We start from the raw sequence: 18,446 nt of genomic DNA on the forward strand, positions 1-18,446 counted from the left end.
CAGTTGAATTGCTTTTTTGAAGGGCTGGGATAGGTAAGTAGAGAGGCAGAAGTATACGAAGCCACTTAGGCCTCTTTTCCCTTCTCCTCTTTTCCCTGCTCTACCTTTTTTTAAGCACAAGTTCCTTCACCCCAGCACAACAACCACTTAAAATCAAATGCATGTAGCAGCCAGGCATGGCGGAGGCAGGGAGAACAGAAAAGAGAGGAAGAGAGAAGTTCTTTTCAGCTCTTCCTTTCTTCTACTAGGGCAGAAAGGCAATGCACAACTGGGAAATGGAGCAAGCGCAGAGGCAAAGTATTGCTTAATACTCTAAATTAAATTCTCAGTGCTAAGATTGCTACTCTATCCTCAATGCTACTATATTGCCTATGGCTAATACGCATTTAGTTCAGTCACATTCAAAGGCATCAAGCACTCATCGCTTAGGATAAATCCTTTACAGTGTCACAGGATTCCCTGATAATTTTTTTTTTTTTTTTGAAGCCAAGCAACTTGCCAATTACAGAAACAGAGTTATGATTGTAATTGACCATGCACCTCACTTGAGAAATACCGTGCAAGTCAGAAACTTTACTGCAAGACAAGCAATTTCACAGATGGTTCTGCTACTGTAAAGAGCATTTGTTCCTGTAGTTCAACATCCAAAATCTACGCTTCAAAAAAAAAAGCACTTGATAGAAACTTGTATCAGCTTCTCTACTTCAATGTAAACATTTTATTTTGCTGTCTTCCTTACCAGTTTTAAATCATCCTAAACACAAATGAAAAACGCTGGCTGAAAAAGCATACAAGAAAGTACAGCCTGAGCTCAATTTGTCTCATTTCACAGTTGAGGTTGCAACACTGAAAGCTTCCAACTGTGCATAGCCATAAGCAGTAAGTCATTGTTTGCCTCAGTCACATTACAAAACAAGTCTGAAGTAATAGCTCTTAACTCCTTAACTATCTATTCAGTGAAGAAATACACTGGCAAACGGAATTACCTATAAATGCAGCGACTTCCTCAAACTTGTTTAAATCATGTTGGTCCCAGTATCACTGGAAATTATTATTTCTTTTGTTAAACTCTTAAATTTTAGGACAGATAGAAGCATACATTTAGTACATAAAATCTACAGTGCTGTTTATTTCAACTTTCAATACTGGCCCCAAGCCACCAAACCTACTCATTCACATTCAGAAAAGTATTTGTGTGCTTAAAATTAGACATTTATTCGCTTTAAGCCAAGGTTTAAGTTTTACAAAGTCCTAAAGGACTTTAAAAGCTCTTTTCTAGTATTAAACTGGAACTGACTTATAATGATTTGACCTTGTGGTATGCTGTAGAAGTAGTACACAGTAGAACTAGTACAAAGAGTCCTTGAAAATAAGATACAGCTTGAACTATGCTGTGATGTAAGTTTGAATGTAACAGTAAGAACAAGGTTTCTATTATCTTTTGCTGTAAAGGAAGCACATTTGTGGTTAGGCTGTATCATGCAACTTGCTTTTGGGCAAGTTAAGCAGTGGTTATTAAAATTATGCTTTCATTTGCTAAAATCCAACTGAGATTTGGAAAATATTTAGTTTTCAATAAGAATTTGGTTTCTTCATGGAAGCTGGAATGTAGTGAGCTTTAATCAGCTGTCTTAACATGAACTATATCCTGAAGAGGATGAAAAAAATATAAGCACATAATAGGGTGTATAAGGCTTTAAATAAAAAGTGGTTAATCGGTCTTCAGTTATAGTCCATTGAGACCAATTTCTCTCACTTCTTTTCATAATTAGAGAAAAAAAAAGTTTATTCACCCACAAAAATAATCACTTTTGTATACTACCAATAGTTTTCCAAGTGGCTTTACCACACTCCACAGTGATAAAGTATACAGGAAAATTAAGATATACTTAACCTTTTTGTGTATATGCTGTTGATGTGGTATTTTGTCAGTCAGAAACAGGGTACTGAACTAGACAACTGTTAGCGTTGAAAACTTAAATTATAATTAATGTAAACTGCATAATAAACACTAAACGCCAGCATCTCCTTTTCATATAAATCCTCTTCTCTATTAAAGGTAGCTTGGATTACCTACTGTGATTATTTTGCCTGACATCCTACTAGAAAAAAAAAAATCAGTATACAAGCACTATACTCTAGATGGCATTTCTAGTGGTCTAGTGGTTTTCTTACAGGAACCACTTTCCAAATTTAGGTCCACATTTCAGCAAAGCATTTGACTGTACCTAAGCAGTACTGCCAGAAGAAATAGTTACTAGCACACCACATGCCATTTGCATAACAGAAATTTCTCTTTGTTCATATTCTCTTCCCTTTGTACATCAATGCTTTTTGATCTTTTGGGAAATACCATGGAAAAATGCGTGAGAACGCTGCAAATATACATACACAGATATGTATCAGTATATCTCCTGTAAATGTACTATTACAGAACTTTCAGTATCTACAATAATAAATTTGGTGTTTGAAAATCTATGATCTCTTTACAGTGATTACTGATATTGTTATTACCTTTGCATCAAGCTCTTAAAACCTGTATGCAAATACTAAGAGATGACTTTTCTGTGTACACTTATACAAACGCTACCTATTTTAGAAACGTCAAAAGACAATTAAAGAAAAAAGTGTTAAAAAGAAACCAGGTAGAAGCTAACAGATCTTCTAACTGACAAATTTGACTTTCTTAGACTCCTTCAACAAGGTGGTAAGAGGAAACATCACCACAGCAGAAGAAATACTCTCTCATTTTGTGCCTACTTTTTCCATGCCTACAAAAAGTGGAATAAAGGGCTTCTGCACCAGGATCTCCTATACTCCTCATGCCTCAAAATTAGAAAACAGAGCACTGATGATTTTCCCACCCTCACAACACCCTCATACTGCATAATATACTCACATGCTACCCTCTCCCACACTGGGACCCTGCTACTCCAACTTTAACTTGATACTATGGACACCTTTCCACAAAAATCAGGACCCTATGGTATTTTCTCCTCTACTCACTAACTTCCATGCTCCAATATTTTGATCTGCAAAGCAAAGGCCCCAGTTGGGTTAGGTTTTTATTAATGCAGAAGGTCAAGAAGCTAAGAGCACAGTTGAAAGCAGCAATAAATTATAACCAATCAACTGCTCAGATAAGTGTCTACGCACAGGCAAATACAATTAATCTAGTGGTAAAGGCTAAGGGGGAGACACCCATCTTAAAACTCACTGAAGTGTCTCATCATATGTAGTGTTAGGAGCTGATGCTGCATAACAGTTACAAGGTTCACAAACAGGGAACAATTTCCATCTAAGTGTCCAGTTTAAATGTTAAGTTTATAAAATGACAAATAATAACTCAATTTATTATGTTTTATGTATTGTTTATTTATGTATATATACAATAAATTATAAATAATGTATACCATTAATATTGTTATTAGAAGCATTAAAACATATCTAAATACATCGTTTTTCATTAGAAAATAATTACTCTACACTTCCTTCCTCTATAGTTTACCTTCTTCTCCTTGACATTGCACTGAAATCACCACCCTCTCTCTAATAATAAACATACACTACTGTGGGAATAGATCCACCTATTCAATATAATGGATTCCTATATTAGATTTAGGGGGTTAAATTAACCCTTAGTTGGGGGAAAATAAAAAAAAGCAAAGAGCAAGCAACAAGACAAAGCTGCATCAGCCATTTATAAGTGCAATATATAAAAAAAAAAAACAACACAAAAAACACTAACTAAATTAAGTTATACAAAGTAACTACAAATTTTACTTACTTCGTCTTTTCAGAATCACCAGGTTTGTTCTTTGGCCTTCCTTTGTTTTGGTGACTTTGGCCTACAACAGGGGAAAAAAATATTTCAAACACAATGACAATAACCTAAAAAAAGAAAAATGCACACAAAACTCTTATTTTGCTGTACAAGTTATAGATTTGAAATGTTTACAGTATTCAGAACTAGCAGAAATTTTTCAGACACATCTGAGTGTTACAATGCGAATTTGACATTATTTACATTAAACAGTATAGAATTTTATTAGTCCTATAAAGGGAAAATGATGTTTCAAATAAACAGAAGAACCTTCACTTTCTCATATCTTACATGAATCAAAAGTGAAAACCAAACCAAACAAACCAGGTACACTTTACAAAGCCACTTTTGCTGTTTAACTATGAGATAACCAGAATTTTTAAACGTAATAATAGATCACTGTGTGCACTAAATGTCTTCATTCGTGCTTGGCTACAGAAATTTTGCAGAAAGACTGCTACTTCAAAAATACATTGCTAGAGGAGTCAAGTGCAAGCCAGATTAACCTTAGAAATGCAAACATATGAGTCAGATCAACATAAACATTCCTGATTACAACACAGAAGTGTTTGGCTGCATGGAAACAAACACTGGGCTACAAGAAGAATGAATCTATCCTAACAACTGATTCACTTGTAAGTCTGAAACGATATCAGAGACAATGCAAAACTCTAATATACTTTATAATTTCTGATATCTTACGTTATCTTGGTCACTCTGCTCTATAAACTAAGTAAACAAGTCAGTAGGAATGAGGAACAAAATAGATATTTTAATACTTTATTGGAATTGGTCAAAACCAGGAAGCAACTCAACTGTTTTCTCTGGAACATAATTAGAAAATTGTCAGCCAGAACATAAGACAAGTTACATGAATGTGCATGAGAATGCTCTTAACGAAGTCATGAAGCATTTAAATTTCAAGAATTTTAAGTTGGAGGTTTTTTTTTGTTTTTTTTTTGTTTGTTTGTTTGGTTTTTTTACAAGACAGAGTCAACAGCAACAGTGACAAAATCCGCTTATTAAGAGAGCTTCCTTCTGGTAACCAAACAGTTAAAGAAACAAGGCAAAAATAGTATGTCTGGTCTGGTAGAGAAACAACAAGCAACTGACAAATTCAGTTACGGAGCTGCTGAGCATCACATGTTGCAGGAGTTCCTTATTACACACATTAACATGTTGAAGAGGGCAGAGAGGCAGATTTTTTTGCTAGTTAAACCTAATTCTTTTAACAATTCATATAAGAATGCCTTTTTCTGCCTCAGCTACTTGTTCCAAGATAAGATAGCTCCAGCTATAACCTTTTCGAAACAGCTTAGGAAAGGGCTGTAGCTTCCAAGCACTGGACACCATCATACAGACAACACACATTCCAGCACCTGGAGTTAAGCTGGTAGAGGAGTGGAACCCAAATACAAGGTACAGCTACCAAATAAATCAAATGTAATGAAATACCGAATGCTGCTGAAGTTCAATTACCATAAAACTGAATTTGGAAAAAAAAAAATCACATAAGTTTCAGCAATTATCTATGCTTAAAAATGTTTATTCGTAGATATATAGAATTTTTTCTGAGTATCATATTTTAGTATATATATATTTTTAAAACACTGAAAGACACTGATCAGAGAAAAACACAAATTATCCATTTGACTAATCTCACTCAACAAGACAACAGAATGTCTCAAGTTAAATTACATACATAGGCACCCTCACGCCTTGTGCCTCAATTAATTTTTCATTAAAAGCTACTTAATGACAGAACATAAATTAATCAGAACAAAATTCAAATGTCATAAAGACAAAGACAAATTCAAATGTCATAAAGATCATGTTCAGAATTATTTTATGAAGCATTTAATGAAAATGTCTGAAATGTCTGAACAGGTGTGTGCTGGAACTGTTCACATGCATTAAAAATTCTAAAGTAGCACAAATAATATAAGGACTTTCTAATGATTAAAGATATTTAAATGATGGAAAACGGTATTTTTGAAGGCCAGACAACCTTTCAATCATATCATCATTTTACCACTTAGAGATAGAGATTATATTCCCTTTTCTTCATTAAATATTTTTCCCCTCCTTAAAGAACTGAAATACTCAAAGCAAAATCTTAATGAAGATAAACCAATACAAATCTTTCCTTGCACTATCACATGAAAGAATTAATCAGCTCTATTATTTCACTTAATGAATCTAACATTAAAAGCCATTCAAAAAAAGAGATTCCAGAAAACTTTCATACAGAAACTACTACTCCCATATACGATTCAATTTAAAAGTGTTTTTTAAATCTGAAAGTAGTATCTTTTTAAATGAAAGTAACAAGCAAATCTTGATGAATTATCATTAAAACACTTCAGCGAACATATTAATTCAACAGCAAAGAGTTCACTTACCCCACAAACATTTTAAAATATTAGTAGAAGTAGCATTGCTTTTGCTAGAGATTTCCATTAGAAGCAAACAAAGATATTTAACAGAAATATACACATGTTCAGAAAAACAGTACATGCAAGCAAAAGCTATAATGAAAAAGGACAGCACTGTTAAGATAAGATACAGTGGCATAAAGTTCCTTTACATTAGCTCTTCTGCAAGCCACAAGCCTTTTCTATGTGAACAAAGGATAAGAAAAAGAAAGCTGTTCATCCCCACCCACACTAAACTTGTATCAGCTAGTCATTCAGAGCATAACTCCTCCTTTCACATCAAAGCCAAATCAAATATTTTTTTCTACAACAGTACTGACATAATGAGTATTGGGGGGAGGAGGAGGAGGAAGGAAGAACAGAAAAAGAAATGGAATCAGCAAGTTGTTTTTTTTTTTTTTTCCCCAACACAACATTTCACAGTCCTATGATCTTTTCAGCCTAGACTAATTTTCAGTTCTCTACCTGCATTCCCTTTCATTATCCCTCTTCCCTCCTTAACCTCTCTAAAATCAATTATCCTTCTTGCTCAGGAACAAGTGAATTCAGACATTCTTGTAGTCACTCGATTCAAACTTGTTCAGAATTCCCTATGGCACCATGCATCTCATATTTTGCTCTGTTACACCATTTACATATAGTTCCTAAAACTGATTTTTCTTCCCGAGCTTGACTTCCCCTTTCCAAAGCTCTTCCCTAATTTATGCTTTCTGAATTAACACTTTACAGTTGTTGTTTTTAAAGTAATCCTACCAAGTAATATCTTTTCAATAAATTTGCGTTGACTTTTCTTTTGCAGCCTTTCTGCATTTTCCAATTCACAAAAAATTACTTAATTCTTCAAGATCTTTGCATATGATATCCAAAGTCTACAGAAGCAACACCACTTCTTCCTACTAATCATTTCTCAATATTATTTCATAACATATCTTCATTGGCTTCCTAAAATCAAATTTGCAGTCCACACTTTCACATAAATATTTAACTATGTGAAGTCCAAAGAATGGTATAAGTGAGCACTTCAAACTTCTGCCTGGTCAGGAGTAGAAGGACTCATTGCTTTGAACATCACAGCTTTAGAAGAGAGCATGGACAATTTCTGGGAATCAAGGAAATCTCTTACACATTTTCAGTTAAAGTATATTTACCAGGTGATAAAAAACAAAGTTCAGGAAGAGAATTCACTTTAAAGCTGAGAGCTGTTTGTGCTTAAAATGAACACACTCACCACAGGAAAGTAACTCAGAACTGCAGTAAATTTGGGAGGTCTTTCTACAAAAGTGCTTTTTTCATTTAAAAAAAATAAATAAATAAAAATAAGAAAAACAACTGAACAATACCAGCTTACATCTCTTAGACTTTGTAGCATCTTTCCTCTCTAACTGCAGGACGATTTTCTTAATGATATATAGAGAGCTTTTAGTAACCGTAAAGTAATTATGGATACTGAAAGTACCCACACAACTCTCTTAATTTTAGATCCATTTAGATCCAAAATATACCTTAAAATGAGAAAAGCATTTCCAGCCTGTGACTAAGCATTCCACTTTTTAGTTTCACTTTCAATTCTGAATTCATCCGTATGAATTAGACTGAAACTCCAGAAGAATTGAAGGAAACAAGGCACAGAAATATAGGAGAGAAGTAGTAACTTAGTAAGTCCACCTACCAAGAAAAAACCGAAACATGATGGCCTAACATTGTAAAAATAACAGCAGGTACAATTCTACTTATTATTAATGGTAACAGCAAGGGAAGAACTGACTCAGACTTGAAAACAATAAAACAAACTCACTTGGTGGAACCTCCAGAGACCACTCCTTGCTTTCTGTTCTTGGGATGCTGGTGACCTAATGACAAACACACTTATTTGGTTTTACACATAAACAAAAAACAGAAGTAGGTATTACTCAAGTTTCATAGTCACTTACCTTCATAAACAAACTATCTTAATCTAAAAACTGATTTGCCCATTTCAGTACTATGTGGGAATTACAACCAAATTGAAAACTACAATTTAAACAAAGAAATCACAACTATAATAGCATACACTATGTCTTCAATGAAAGAAGTAAAGTTTCATTAATCAATGTGTATTTATACATTTTTTTAATTTCACAACAACTTAGATTATCTAAAAATATTATCACTTTTTCCAGGAACATTCATCTTAAGGAAAGATAAATTTACAGACCTACATTATGCCAACTTGCATGCGTAAACGTAGATTGAAGTTTTCATAAGATAGCAAAAAATCTTCAAGCACTTCTTGTAAGTTCTGTAACTCACTCTCTTTTTCAACGAATTACTCTAACATATCTTTCCTTCCCTTTGCCCTTGTACCGTAGTTTCACTTTTCCCACTACTGAGTCACCTTTTTTCATTGCCCTGCCCTCCTGTGAAACCTGAAAAGGCTATTTTTAAATGCACATGCTAAGTTTGCTTTGAACCTGCTAGTAGATGCATATTATTTATCATCTTGCTTTCATGTAATATATAGTTGATAATGCACTTTATATGATTACTAATAGGAAAAAAAATGGATTAGCTTAAAAAAAACTGGTAAACAATCAGAAGTACAAAAGTTTATTTTCAATTAATAACTAGTGTGAAAGAGAACAAGTATTTGTAGGCAAATTGGAAGTTGTAATGTTAAATTTTGAATTCATGCTGTTACAGCATGACTGTCACAGTATGCGTGTGTCTAGCAAATCAAGACACTTGGGAAAATTTATGGACCATAATGATTAACACTCTCCTCAGAATAATTGACATGAGATAAGTACTATGACATCAACAGCTGGGAGATCCCACTGACATCTATTAGTGAAATCCCCTGGAAACAACATGATAAGCCATGACAAAATCCCCAAAGTTTCCACATTTTTTTTTAATAAAATGTACATATATTGGTTTTGTCTTTGAGTTGGTTGCTTTCACAGCAGCTCATATGGTACTATCTTTTGGATTTGTGACCAAGACAGTGTTGATAACAATAATGAAATAATATTGAAAATAATGCTTTAGTTTTTGCTAAGCAATGCTTATACAGTGTCAAGGCCTTTTCTGTTTTTCAGTGTGCCCAGCCAGCCAGCAGGCCAAAGGTACACAAGAAGATGGGAGGGGATACAGATAAGAGAGGTGACCCAAACTGGTGAATGGCATATTCTGTACGATGAATGATGTCGTGTTAAGCAATAAGAGCCGTTCAAAAGGAGGAAGAAGAGAGGTGACATTCCTAGGTATGGTGTTTGTCTTTCCATTTACTGTTACATGTAATGAAGCCCTGCTTTCCTGGAAATGGTATGCATCTACCTATTGAGTAGAAACAGTGAACGAATTCTGCATATTGGTTTGCTTCCATGCACAGATTTTGTTTTGTCTATTAAACTCCCACCAGATTTCTTGCTTTTACCCTTCTGATTCTCTTCCCCATCCCACTGGGTAGAGATTAAGCAGCTGTGTGGTGCTTACTTGCCTACTGGGGTTTGATCCACAGCATCATAGTAAGTCTTTGCACTTTAAACAATAAAAAATAAAACACTAACAGGCAGAGTTAGACTTTTGTTGGTGGATTTGTTTGGCCATCCTTCACTAATGTGTAACCTTAGTTTAGTTATTTTTTAGGAACAAAACACAGCCATGAAGAGAGAACAAAATTTAAGTTTCACTTTATCTTTTAAACCTTCCTCACCACAGTTAATAAAAATAATATAGTAGAGCATTAACAGTTGTAAACACTTTTTTTTAATATTAAGAATTAATCCAAAGAATTACAAAAGGATATGCATAGCCCAATGCAAGTCCATTGTGCATTCTAACAGTATACTACACTTATTTTAAACACACGCGAAATATATAATCAAGGTCCATAAAATCCTAGTTTTAAATAGGATTTAAGAGTTAAGAGTACTATTCAACCAACATTTTTTCCACAGAAAATAAATCTTTTAGCAGAGCAACAAAATAATGGTCCGTAACCATATAAATACTTAGCATTGCAAGATCAGTGCAGAACGTTCCTTAATAGCAAGAACCCTGTATATGAATTAACTTTGGCTAAGGCATCTTCCATGGAATTCCATTATACCAGTACACATTAACTAAATCCTCTCCTAAAGCCAAAGAGAAGTCCACATCTGAATGCACACTGACAGGCAGGACTGGTCAATTAATTAAGTCAGATATGACTTCAATCTCTCTTTAAATCATCCCTGAGAAGTCCTCTCTCTCCCTTGTGAAATGCAATGTCCATCTTTTCCTTTGAGCAACCACTTCTCACCTTCTTTCAAATCCCAAGTTCGGAACATAATTTTGTATCAAAGGAAAAGTGCACTTGCCTGAGATTAAAACATGATTGCTGAAAAGTTTCAGCCACAACATTTAAATGGCTGTATTAGGTTTATGTGGCAAGGTTTTGGTAGCGGAAGGCCATAAGGGTGGCTTCTGTGAGAAGAATCCAGAAGCTGCCCCATTATTGGATAAGGGCCTGGGACCTGTTGCTGGCCAGAGCAGGCCAGTAAGTGATGTTTGTGCCTCTGTGAGAGCATATTTAAGAGAGGAAAAAAACTGTGGGGGAACAGTAGCTGGGAAAGAGAAAGGACTGAGAAACAGCCTTGCAGACACCAAGGTCAGTGTAGAAGGAGCAGGTGGATGTGGCCTGGAGGAGGCTGCGGCCCATGGAGAAGCCCCTGCAGGAGCAGGCCCCGGGCCGGAGCTGCAGCCCGTGGAGGGGAGCCCACGCAGGAGCAGGGGGTCTGGGGGGAGCTGCCACCCAGCCGTGGGGGACCCGTGCTGGGGCAGTTTGCTCCTGGGGGATGGATGGATGGACCCCAAGGTACAGAACTGTGTGGGAGCAGTGCTTGAAGAGCTGCTGCCTCTGGGCAGCCCCTGCAGGCTCAGTTGGGGAAGGACGGCATCCCGCGGGAGGGACCCCACAAGGAGCAGGGGCAGAGAGTGACCATGAAGGAGCGGCAGAGACAAAGTGTCAGGGACTGACACAGCCCCCATGGATGGGTGGATGGAGGGGAAGGTGTTTTCGGTTTCTTTCCTTTGTTTATCACTTCCTAGCTTGTTAGAAATAGGCAATAAATCCTACTACCTCCCTACTCTGACTCTGTTTTGCCTGTGACAATAATTGTTGAGAGATCTCCCCCTCCATATCTCAAACCTTGAGCCCTCTGCATCGTATTTTCTCCCCATTCCCCTTTGAGGAGGGGGAGTGAGAGAGTGGCCTTGGTGGAGCTTGGCTGCCCACACGAGTAAAACCACCACAATGACACATTCCAGGATGGAGAAAATTAAAATACTGCTAGTCTTGTAATTAGCATCTGTAGCATAACTTACTGTGGTATCATGTTTTTGATGGCAGTGGTGATCTTTAGGATCAGACTGTGTTCTCTTTCTGTCTTTTTCTATTTCTTTTTGTTCTTGAGAAATGATTAAATGAGATTCTGAAGAACTGCAGTCTCTGAAAAGTAAAAAGAGAAAATGCTAGTTCTTCCAGTGTTGATATCTTTTCTTGATATTTAAGGTGTCCCATACGTACACTGAAAAAACAAGTACAAGAAGCCTAACCCTCACAGAAAGTGTAACAGCATAACCATATTTAAAGGATTTGATCAAACATCCTTTTTTAAGCCTAATAATATGCAGTTTAAAGGCAAAGTAAAATCTCTAACAAAAAATAATACAAGAAAAAAACAATTTCCTATGGAGAGATAGCACATAACTAAAAGTTGACCAATAAAAATCAAAATGGTCTTTCAGGAAAATGTTTCAATGAGTTAAGACGTATATTGTAATACAGATCAATCTGTGAATATGGAACCTCCTTAACCTCCTGCCTTACCCTTTCCAGTCAAAGCAAAACTATAAAATAGATGTGACAAAGACAAATTCCTACTACTTTGGATATATGTTCGTTGGTTGTTTGTTGGTTGTTTTTTTTACCATTGCCAAAATTCATTTGCTAGCATTCAGCTCCTCTTATAATTAGGATTCAAATCAGCTTAATGTCCTAGTGAACATCATACAGCAAAGTTAACACAAAACAGTGGGTACAATTGCACAGACATTTTCAAATGCCAGGTACCTTCAACAGCATACATACTTCAAATAGGGCGGAAAATAAACATGACCATGTAATTGTTTCCCCTTTTTTCCAGCACAGTTAGAACTTAAAATGCTGAAGGAGACTACTTGGAAGTAGAAAACATCACAAAGACAGCTTATTTAGGTCGTAGAGGTCCTCTTTACTCCTACACTGGATTCTGGCTGCAGTTCTGATCTTATTTCTTTCATTTGTATTGCTTTTATTTTGTTGTATATCAGTAAACATTGATGATACGTATTATGTAAGTCTTATACTAGGCATTGCTAATAAAAAAAAATAGCAAATTTTGCAGTTGCTTACTTTTTCTCAAGAAGCAATTTCTTTGGTTTCTGCTTATATTCTTTAGTACCTGTAGAAAATTTTATAGGAAGGAAAAAAATAATTAGCTAGCTTCAAAGGAACGTTACCAGGGAAGGAATGTGGCTATGCTCAAGGCAGATCTTCAAAACTGAAAACGTTACCATTGATTTCTTCTAACGTCTTCTTTAATTTGTCATTCTGCTGAATAAGATCCTTAAGTCCATCAAGAATATTCTTGCAGAGTTCCTGAGCTCTCTCATTAGCTTCCAAAGCCAGTTCATGCTCCCCCAGTAATGACAGTGCCTTACAGAAGTGGTAGTGACCCTACATGGATACCAGTTTAAGTATTTATTCACTCAAATACGAAAACAGTTTACATTCAAAAGAGTTGTAGTACAGCAGACAATATAAAGTTTTCACATACTCTAAAGTTATCTATTTCAATGGTGAATAACCAAAGTTTTTAACCACTCAGCACACTGAAACAGCTAGATACTGCTCACAATTAATTATCTTTCCCCTAGCTTTGGAGAAGATCAAATTTGCTTTTTCCTCTAATTTCAACTATTAATTTGCAATCCTTTACTCTTCTTTAGTCCAAGAATATCAGGAAACACATTCTGGTCATTAATTAGGGTTTTTATTATTTTATGGACAACATATATTCTTTTTAAAGCACTGTGACAACAAAGCTATGCACAACGATGTAGTGTGTTTTTTCATCTTTACACATCCAGAATATCATGTAAACAAGTGTATCAAAATAGCATTTTAAATACAAAAATACAAACAAGCTATGTACATGCCTGAAGCTGAATTCCCAGATACTCCGCCCATTCTACTATCATTAATGCTTAATTCTGATAATAACAATTCATACGTACATGTGTTAAACCTGTAATTCAGACCAGGACCCTATGTTGGTTTACAGGACAAACAAAGACAATTTTGAAACATATACAATTAAAACTAACCTTTGGCCAATTAGGCTTCAAAATAGTGGCCCTTTTTCCATCAGCAAGTGCTCTCCTTAAAGAGAAGGAAGAACAAAAAAGATTAATATTTATACTTCAGAAATCTCCAGACCAGGGCTGCATTGTACAAGGCATTATAAAAAGAAGGTAAGATAAATAAAACAGTTCATTCACTGTATAAAGGTATGGTTAGACAACACTTCTTAGCTGCAACTTACCTGGTTAAAATGTTGCAGTCTCAACTATTTCACACATTAAATATTTATTCCCTCCCTCTACCTTCTAGGTCTTCCAGTGTTTCTGTACATGAAGCCATCCCTTATAAATGGGCTCTAACATGATACTTATTTAAAAAGCAAAGGCTTTATAAGAAGCCTGAATAACAAACCAAAATATGTTGAGAGAAATCATATTAGGGAGTTGTTACATAATCATTACAGCTACAGATTTGAGAGTACAAGTATTAACTACAGAGCACAGTAACCTGAAAATTGTCAACTGAAGCCAAAATAACATGCCTGACTTTTTATATGCAATGTATCATGGCACAAAAAAGTAATTTTGATCAGGGCAGAACAGAAGTGGTCTATTACTACAGCAGTAGGAGAGCACAGAGCAGCAGAGTGCAGCCTCTGCTGATACAAACTGCCTAAACGGGGCAGTTACTGAGTTGATATACCTTTGTGATTTGCTTCTTCACAGAACTACAGCTATGTGTCAGATAAGCAGGATGCAGTAGAGTATAACAAAGAGGCGTAACACAGATCACTTCAGATGACGAAGTTCTAGACAGTATGTACTTTTACAAATAGTTTACTCCTTTGGTAATTGGGTCATATGGACTCAGCAAGGGCATTAGGTCACGTTGCAGATATTTTCTAACTAGAAAGGCTCACAAAAAAAAAACAAAAAAGGAGCTATTTTATTTCCACACAGGGAATAAAAAAAAACAAACAAAAAAAAAAACAAAAACAAAAAACACCTTGTTTCACACACAAGTGTTTGTAAGTTGCCTAGTCAGTAACACTGGGTTTTTTTTGCAACTAATATAGCAAGAAAGCTTGTACAGAATGATCTAAAGGAGGAAAACATTCTGTGGTAATGAAAGCTAGATTCCAAAGAAAAGCATAAAATAGCAAACAGAGATAGACATAGCCTGTATAAGGCCTAAGCAAGGTCATGAGCTGAAGATCCTGACCATATCCACAGTAAACAGGCAAGAGCTTCCACAAGAAATTGGGCAGATAAAGTAGCTGGAGTGAAGAGGCATAGCTGAGAATAATCAGGGTAAAAAATGATTGATACTGAGAAGAACTACTTTAGATGAAGCAGAAACAAAGCTAACGATTGTGAATGCTTCATGGAAAGCTACAGCAGGAATTAAAAAGGATGTCTCTGAAGTGAAATGCTGAAGAAGTAATTGAAAATGCTGGCGTTAGCACGTGTTTTAGGGGAAATGCTGGCATTAGTGCAGGATACTAAAATATGTGCTATCTCTTCCTAAGGAGTCACTGTCTTTAGATAAATGTTGTAGTGTTTCCCAGGTAATGAAGATGAAGATAGCCAAATACTATCAATAAGCTCCTAATCTGATAAAGAGATGTGAGATTCTTCACAGAAAGATCCTGAGGATGAACAGGTACATCTCGACCTTTGATAAGAACTTGGAAGATGGCAAAACACACTGAATTGACATGGAGGGTTGGAAAAAGCATGCGCAGAGAAGAAAGGTGAATAGTTCAACAGAGAGGAAGACTCTTTACTTCATCATGAAGACCACCAGGAAGACCACCAGATGGTGCTGCGCATGTGCAAGCAGGGAGGAGTCATTGAGGCTGATGTTGCAACTCGAAATGAATATGTATGAATTTATGCATCTCCAAGAATATAGATTTGCGGTCGGGATGTAATGGGATTCGAAGCCAGATTTGGGCACCTGCCCCTGGTTTCCAGCGCCGAATAAAGCACCTTCATATAATCACGTTGTGGTTACGTGTCTGCTATGCTAACAAAAAGACCTACAACACGTTGAAAACTAAAATAATAATTAAAGAAACAGCTAACAATTAGAATGGGAGAAGTTGAACCATATTCATATCACAAAGGAAACAAGCAAGGAAAAGAAACGAGTAAAAGACAGTGGGGTACAGAACATCAAGATACTAGGAGATGATGAAAGCCTGGCACAGCACTATGAGAAGTTGCCCCTAAGCACTGTCAAAAAAAAACAAAACAAAACACATCATGGCACGAGGCTAGAAACAAAGCGAAGCTGCAGTAAAAGGTTCATAAATATAGGCTGAGTGAAGGCCCATAAACATGATTTATAGCTTAACAAGTGGCTTAAGGAAAAATAACTCCCAGATATCTTCTTCAAAAGGTTTACTTCTTCACAAGTTTTAATAAAATCACAATACTCACGGGTACTGAGGGTTTTTTTCCCCCAGTTGTATAATCTCCCTCCCCCCTCCCAATTTTAAATGCCGTTACATACTGTCAGTAGATACAGCTAATATTACTCGTTTCTCTTAATATCAGTTTCCTGAGGTAGTAAGGTAGTAACATCACACATACTATATATAATATATATATATTTTTTTTTATTATTATTTTTTTTTTTTAAGTAGTTCTTTCGTAAGTACTTTTACTTGCCAAGCTGCAGTAAAGGAGATCACAAACATTACATATTATAAACAAGGATTTACTCACTTGTACTGTCTTGTGAGAATTAAACAGAGAGCTCGGTTTCCATACAGAAGGTGGTTTGCAGGACTGAAAAAAGAATATACATATATATTAAAAAGTTATTAATACATATTATTTCTGGAAATCTTAAGAAAAAAAATAATCATCTCAGACACATACACTTGACTGAAGACAGCTTAACCAACTTTTCAGGGAAGCTGAAATCAGTTTCAATTTGGGATTGAAATGTATTTTATTATGTGACATAAAATCTGAAGCAAGACACCACAAAAGTGATAATCTTCTCAAATGCATGACTATAAAGCTACAGGCTTCAAAATGAAAAAAAAAAGAAAATTAGAGCAATCTTTTTTTTTTTTTTTTTTTATGAAAGGTGGGATTAGTGAATTCCACCATATTCCACAGATGCTACAGCTTTTACAAGCAGCATTTGCTTGACTACAACACAAGTTGCAATGACACCAAACCAACATGCTTTCACTAGTTCACATTACGTGTGAGCCATAGAAAGGGGACAAATGTGCTTTAGTACAGGAAACCAAACTGTCTCCTTATCCCTTCTCAAAGACTAGATAATTCTCCAGGTCCCTTTAGCAAAGGGCTTTGGGAGAGAAATGAAACAAAATTTACAAAAGGAAATTAAGTCCATCACATCTATATACAACAAGCAAATATTTAATATAATTTGTTCTTGTTCGCTAGGTTCTGCAACACTTCTGAGATGGTAAATATTTGTGATGATTGGTCATGCTGTTCTGCTAGCTGGTTATTCCCTTTCCAATTTTACTCTGCTTACTATTAGACATCTTAGATCAGCTTTAGGTCTAACAGAACCTCTGGGGAAGAAAAAATACAACCAACCAAAACAAATATAACAAAAAAATGTGCTACTTAGCTTTTTTTTCCCTCTTTGCCTCCCCTCCCCTCCCCCCGTTTTTTTCTTTTTTTTTAAATTAGGTATCATTTGGCCTCTACAGTGGCTCATACAATCTAGTTAGCAAGTTCAGTTCTTACCAAAACTCTATGGCTCTAGTATACGACATTATAGCGCAATCAAAGTTTCCTTGGGAAAACTCCTCGTTTCCTTTCTGTTTCATATATTCACTGTTCTGTGAAATCAAGAAAAAACAATTCAGAAACCACTGTAATTAAACTCAGTTGCAATGAGAAGTAAAGAAAACATCTGGCAAGAGTCAGCTATTTTTCATGCTTCCAAAAAAACCACAAATGTTATATATTCACTATTACCTGTAAAATAATGCTTTTAATTTGTTGTAACGTACTAAGATTTAAGGCATACAAATAAAAGTGTTGTGCAGACAAGAATACAACATACACCAATTACAATGTAGGCCTCAACTCAGGAGCTCCCTTGGTCTCCTGAATAGTTATTATCAAAAGCAAGTGCACATTAAATAGCAAATTAGACTGAGTACAGTGATGCTCAACCAGTTCCACACTTGGTGCTTTTCAACACAGTTTCTGATTTCAGCAAGAAAGCCATGGGATGGATGGGACAGGATACGGATGAACACTGTCCAATGTACAGTGGCAACATAAATGACTACTGTTCTGCTTACTAGGTCTGGATCCCTCAGGGCAACTATTGTGTCTAGACAATTACTCACTCAAGCTTTTGAAACCCATACATTTGATCATTTGGCCATTTTTATCATTTTTTTTAACGCTAAAATCAAAACCAAAAAAAAAAAAACACACAACAAATGATAACCACAAAGGTTGACATATTTTCTTACCTTCCTACAGTTTTCACAGGTCACAGCTTTAAATTCTTCAACTAAATTACAATCTTCCAAGGCTACTTTTGTTATATAACGTTTGCCTGTAGACAAAATTCAGAAGAATGCAATAGACAAAGAAATAATCAAAGACAAGTAGAGTTTATCTTCTGTTAATAACTGTGCTCTATTTTATGTCTGGAAACAAAATGTGGCATACCAAATAAATAATAGAAACAATCTATGTGACAGGACAAACTATGTGACAGAAGTATTCAAAACAAAGGAATCATTTATTAGCATTTTACAAGCCAAAAAAACTTGTCACAGGCAGTAAAACCTTTATGCATTTGC

General features: G+C 35.6%; 1 protein-coding gene across 4 annotated transcripts in view; it reads right to left on the reverse strand.

Annotated features, from left to right (window-relative positions):
* The window catches only part of TTC3 (tetratricopeptide repeat domain 3), a 62,803-nt gene that overhangs the window by 34,696 nt on the left and 9,661 nt on the right, over positions 1-18,446 (reverse strand). For all 4 annotated transcript variants that reach the window (XM_082781447.1, XM_082781448.1, XM_082781446.1 and 1 more), the window contains exons 8-16: positions 18,111-18,196; positions 17,368-17,462; positions 16,357-16,419; positions 13,648-13,702; positions 12,835-12,997; positions 12,674-12,722; positions 11,605-11,728; positions 8,054-8,108; positions 3,788-3,848 (exon numbers count right to left, since the gene is read on the reverse strand). In XM_082781447.1, the coding sequence (XP_082637573.1) occupies positions 3,788-3,848; positions 8,054-8,108; positions 11,605-11,728; positions 12,674-12,722; positions 12,835-12,997; positions 13,648-13,702; positions 16,357-16,419; positions 17,368-17,462; positions 18,111-18,196 (751 nt within the window). The remainder of the gene's footprint in view (positions 1-3,787; positions 3,849-8,053; positions 8,109-11,604; positions 11,729-12,673; positions 12,723-12,834; positions 12,998-13,647; positions 13,703-16,356; positions 16,420-17,367; positions 17,463-18,110; positions 18,197-18,446) is intronic.

The sequence above is a fragment of the Aythya marila genome, assembly GCF_965140915.1.
Source record: "Aythya marila genome assembly, chromosome: 1".
Taxonomy (NCBI): Eukaryota; Metazoa; Chordata; class Aves; order Anseriformes; family Anatidae; genus Aythya; species Aythya marila.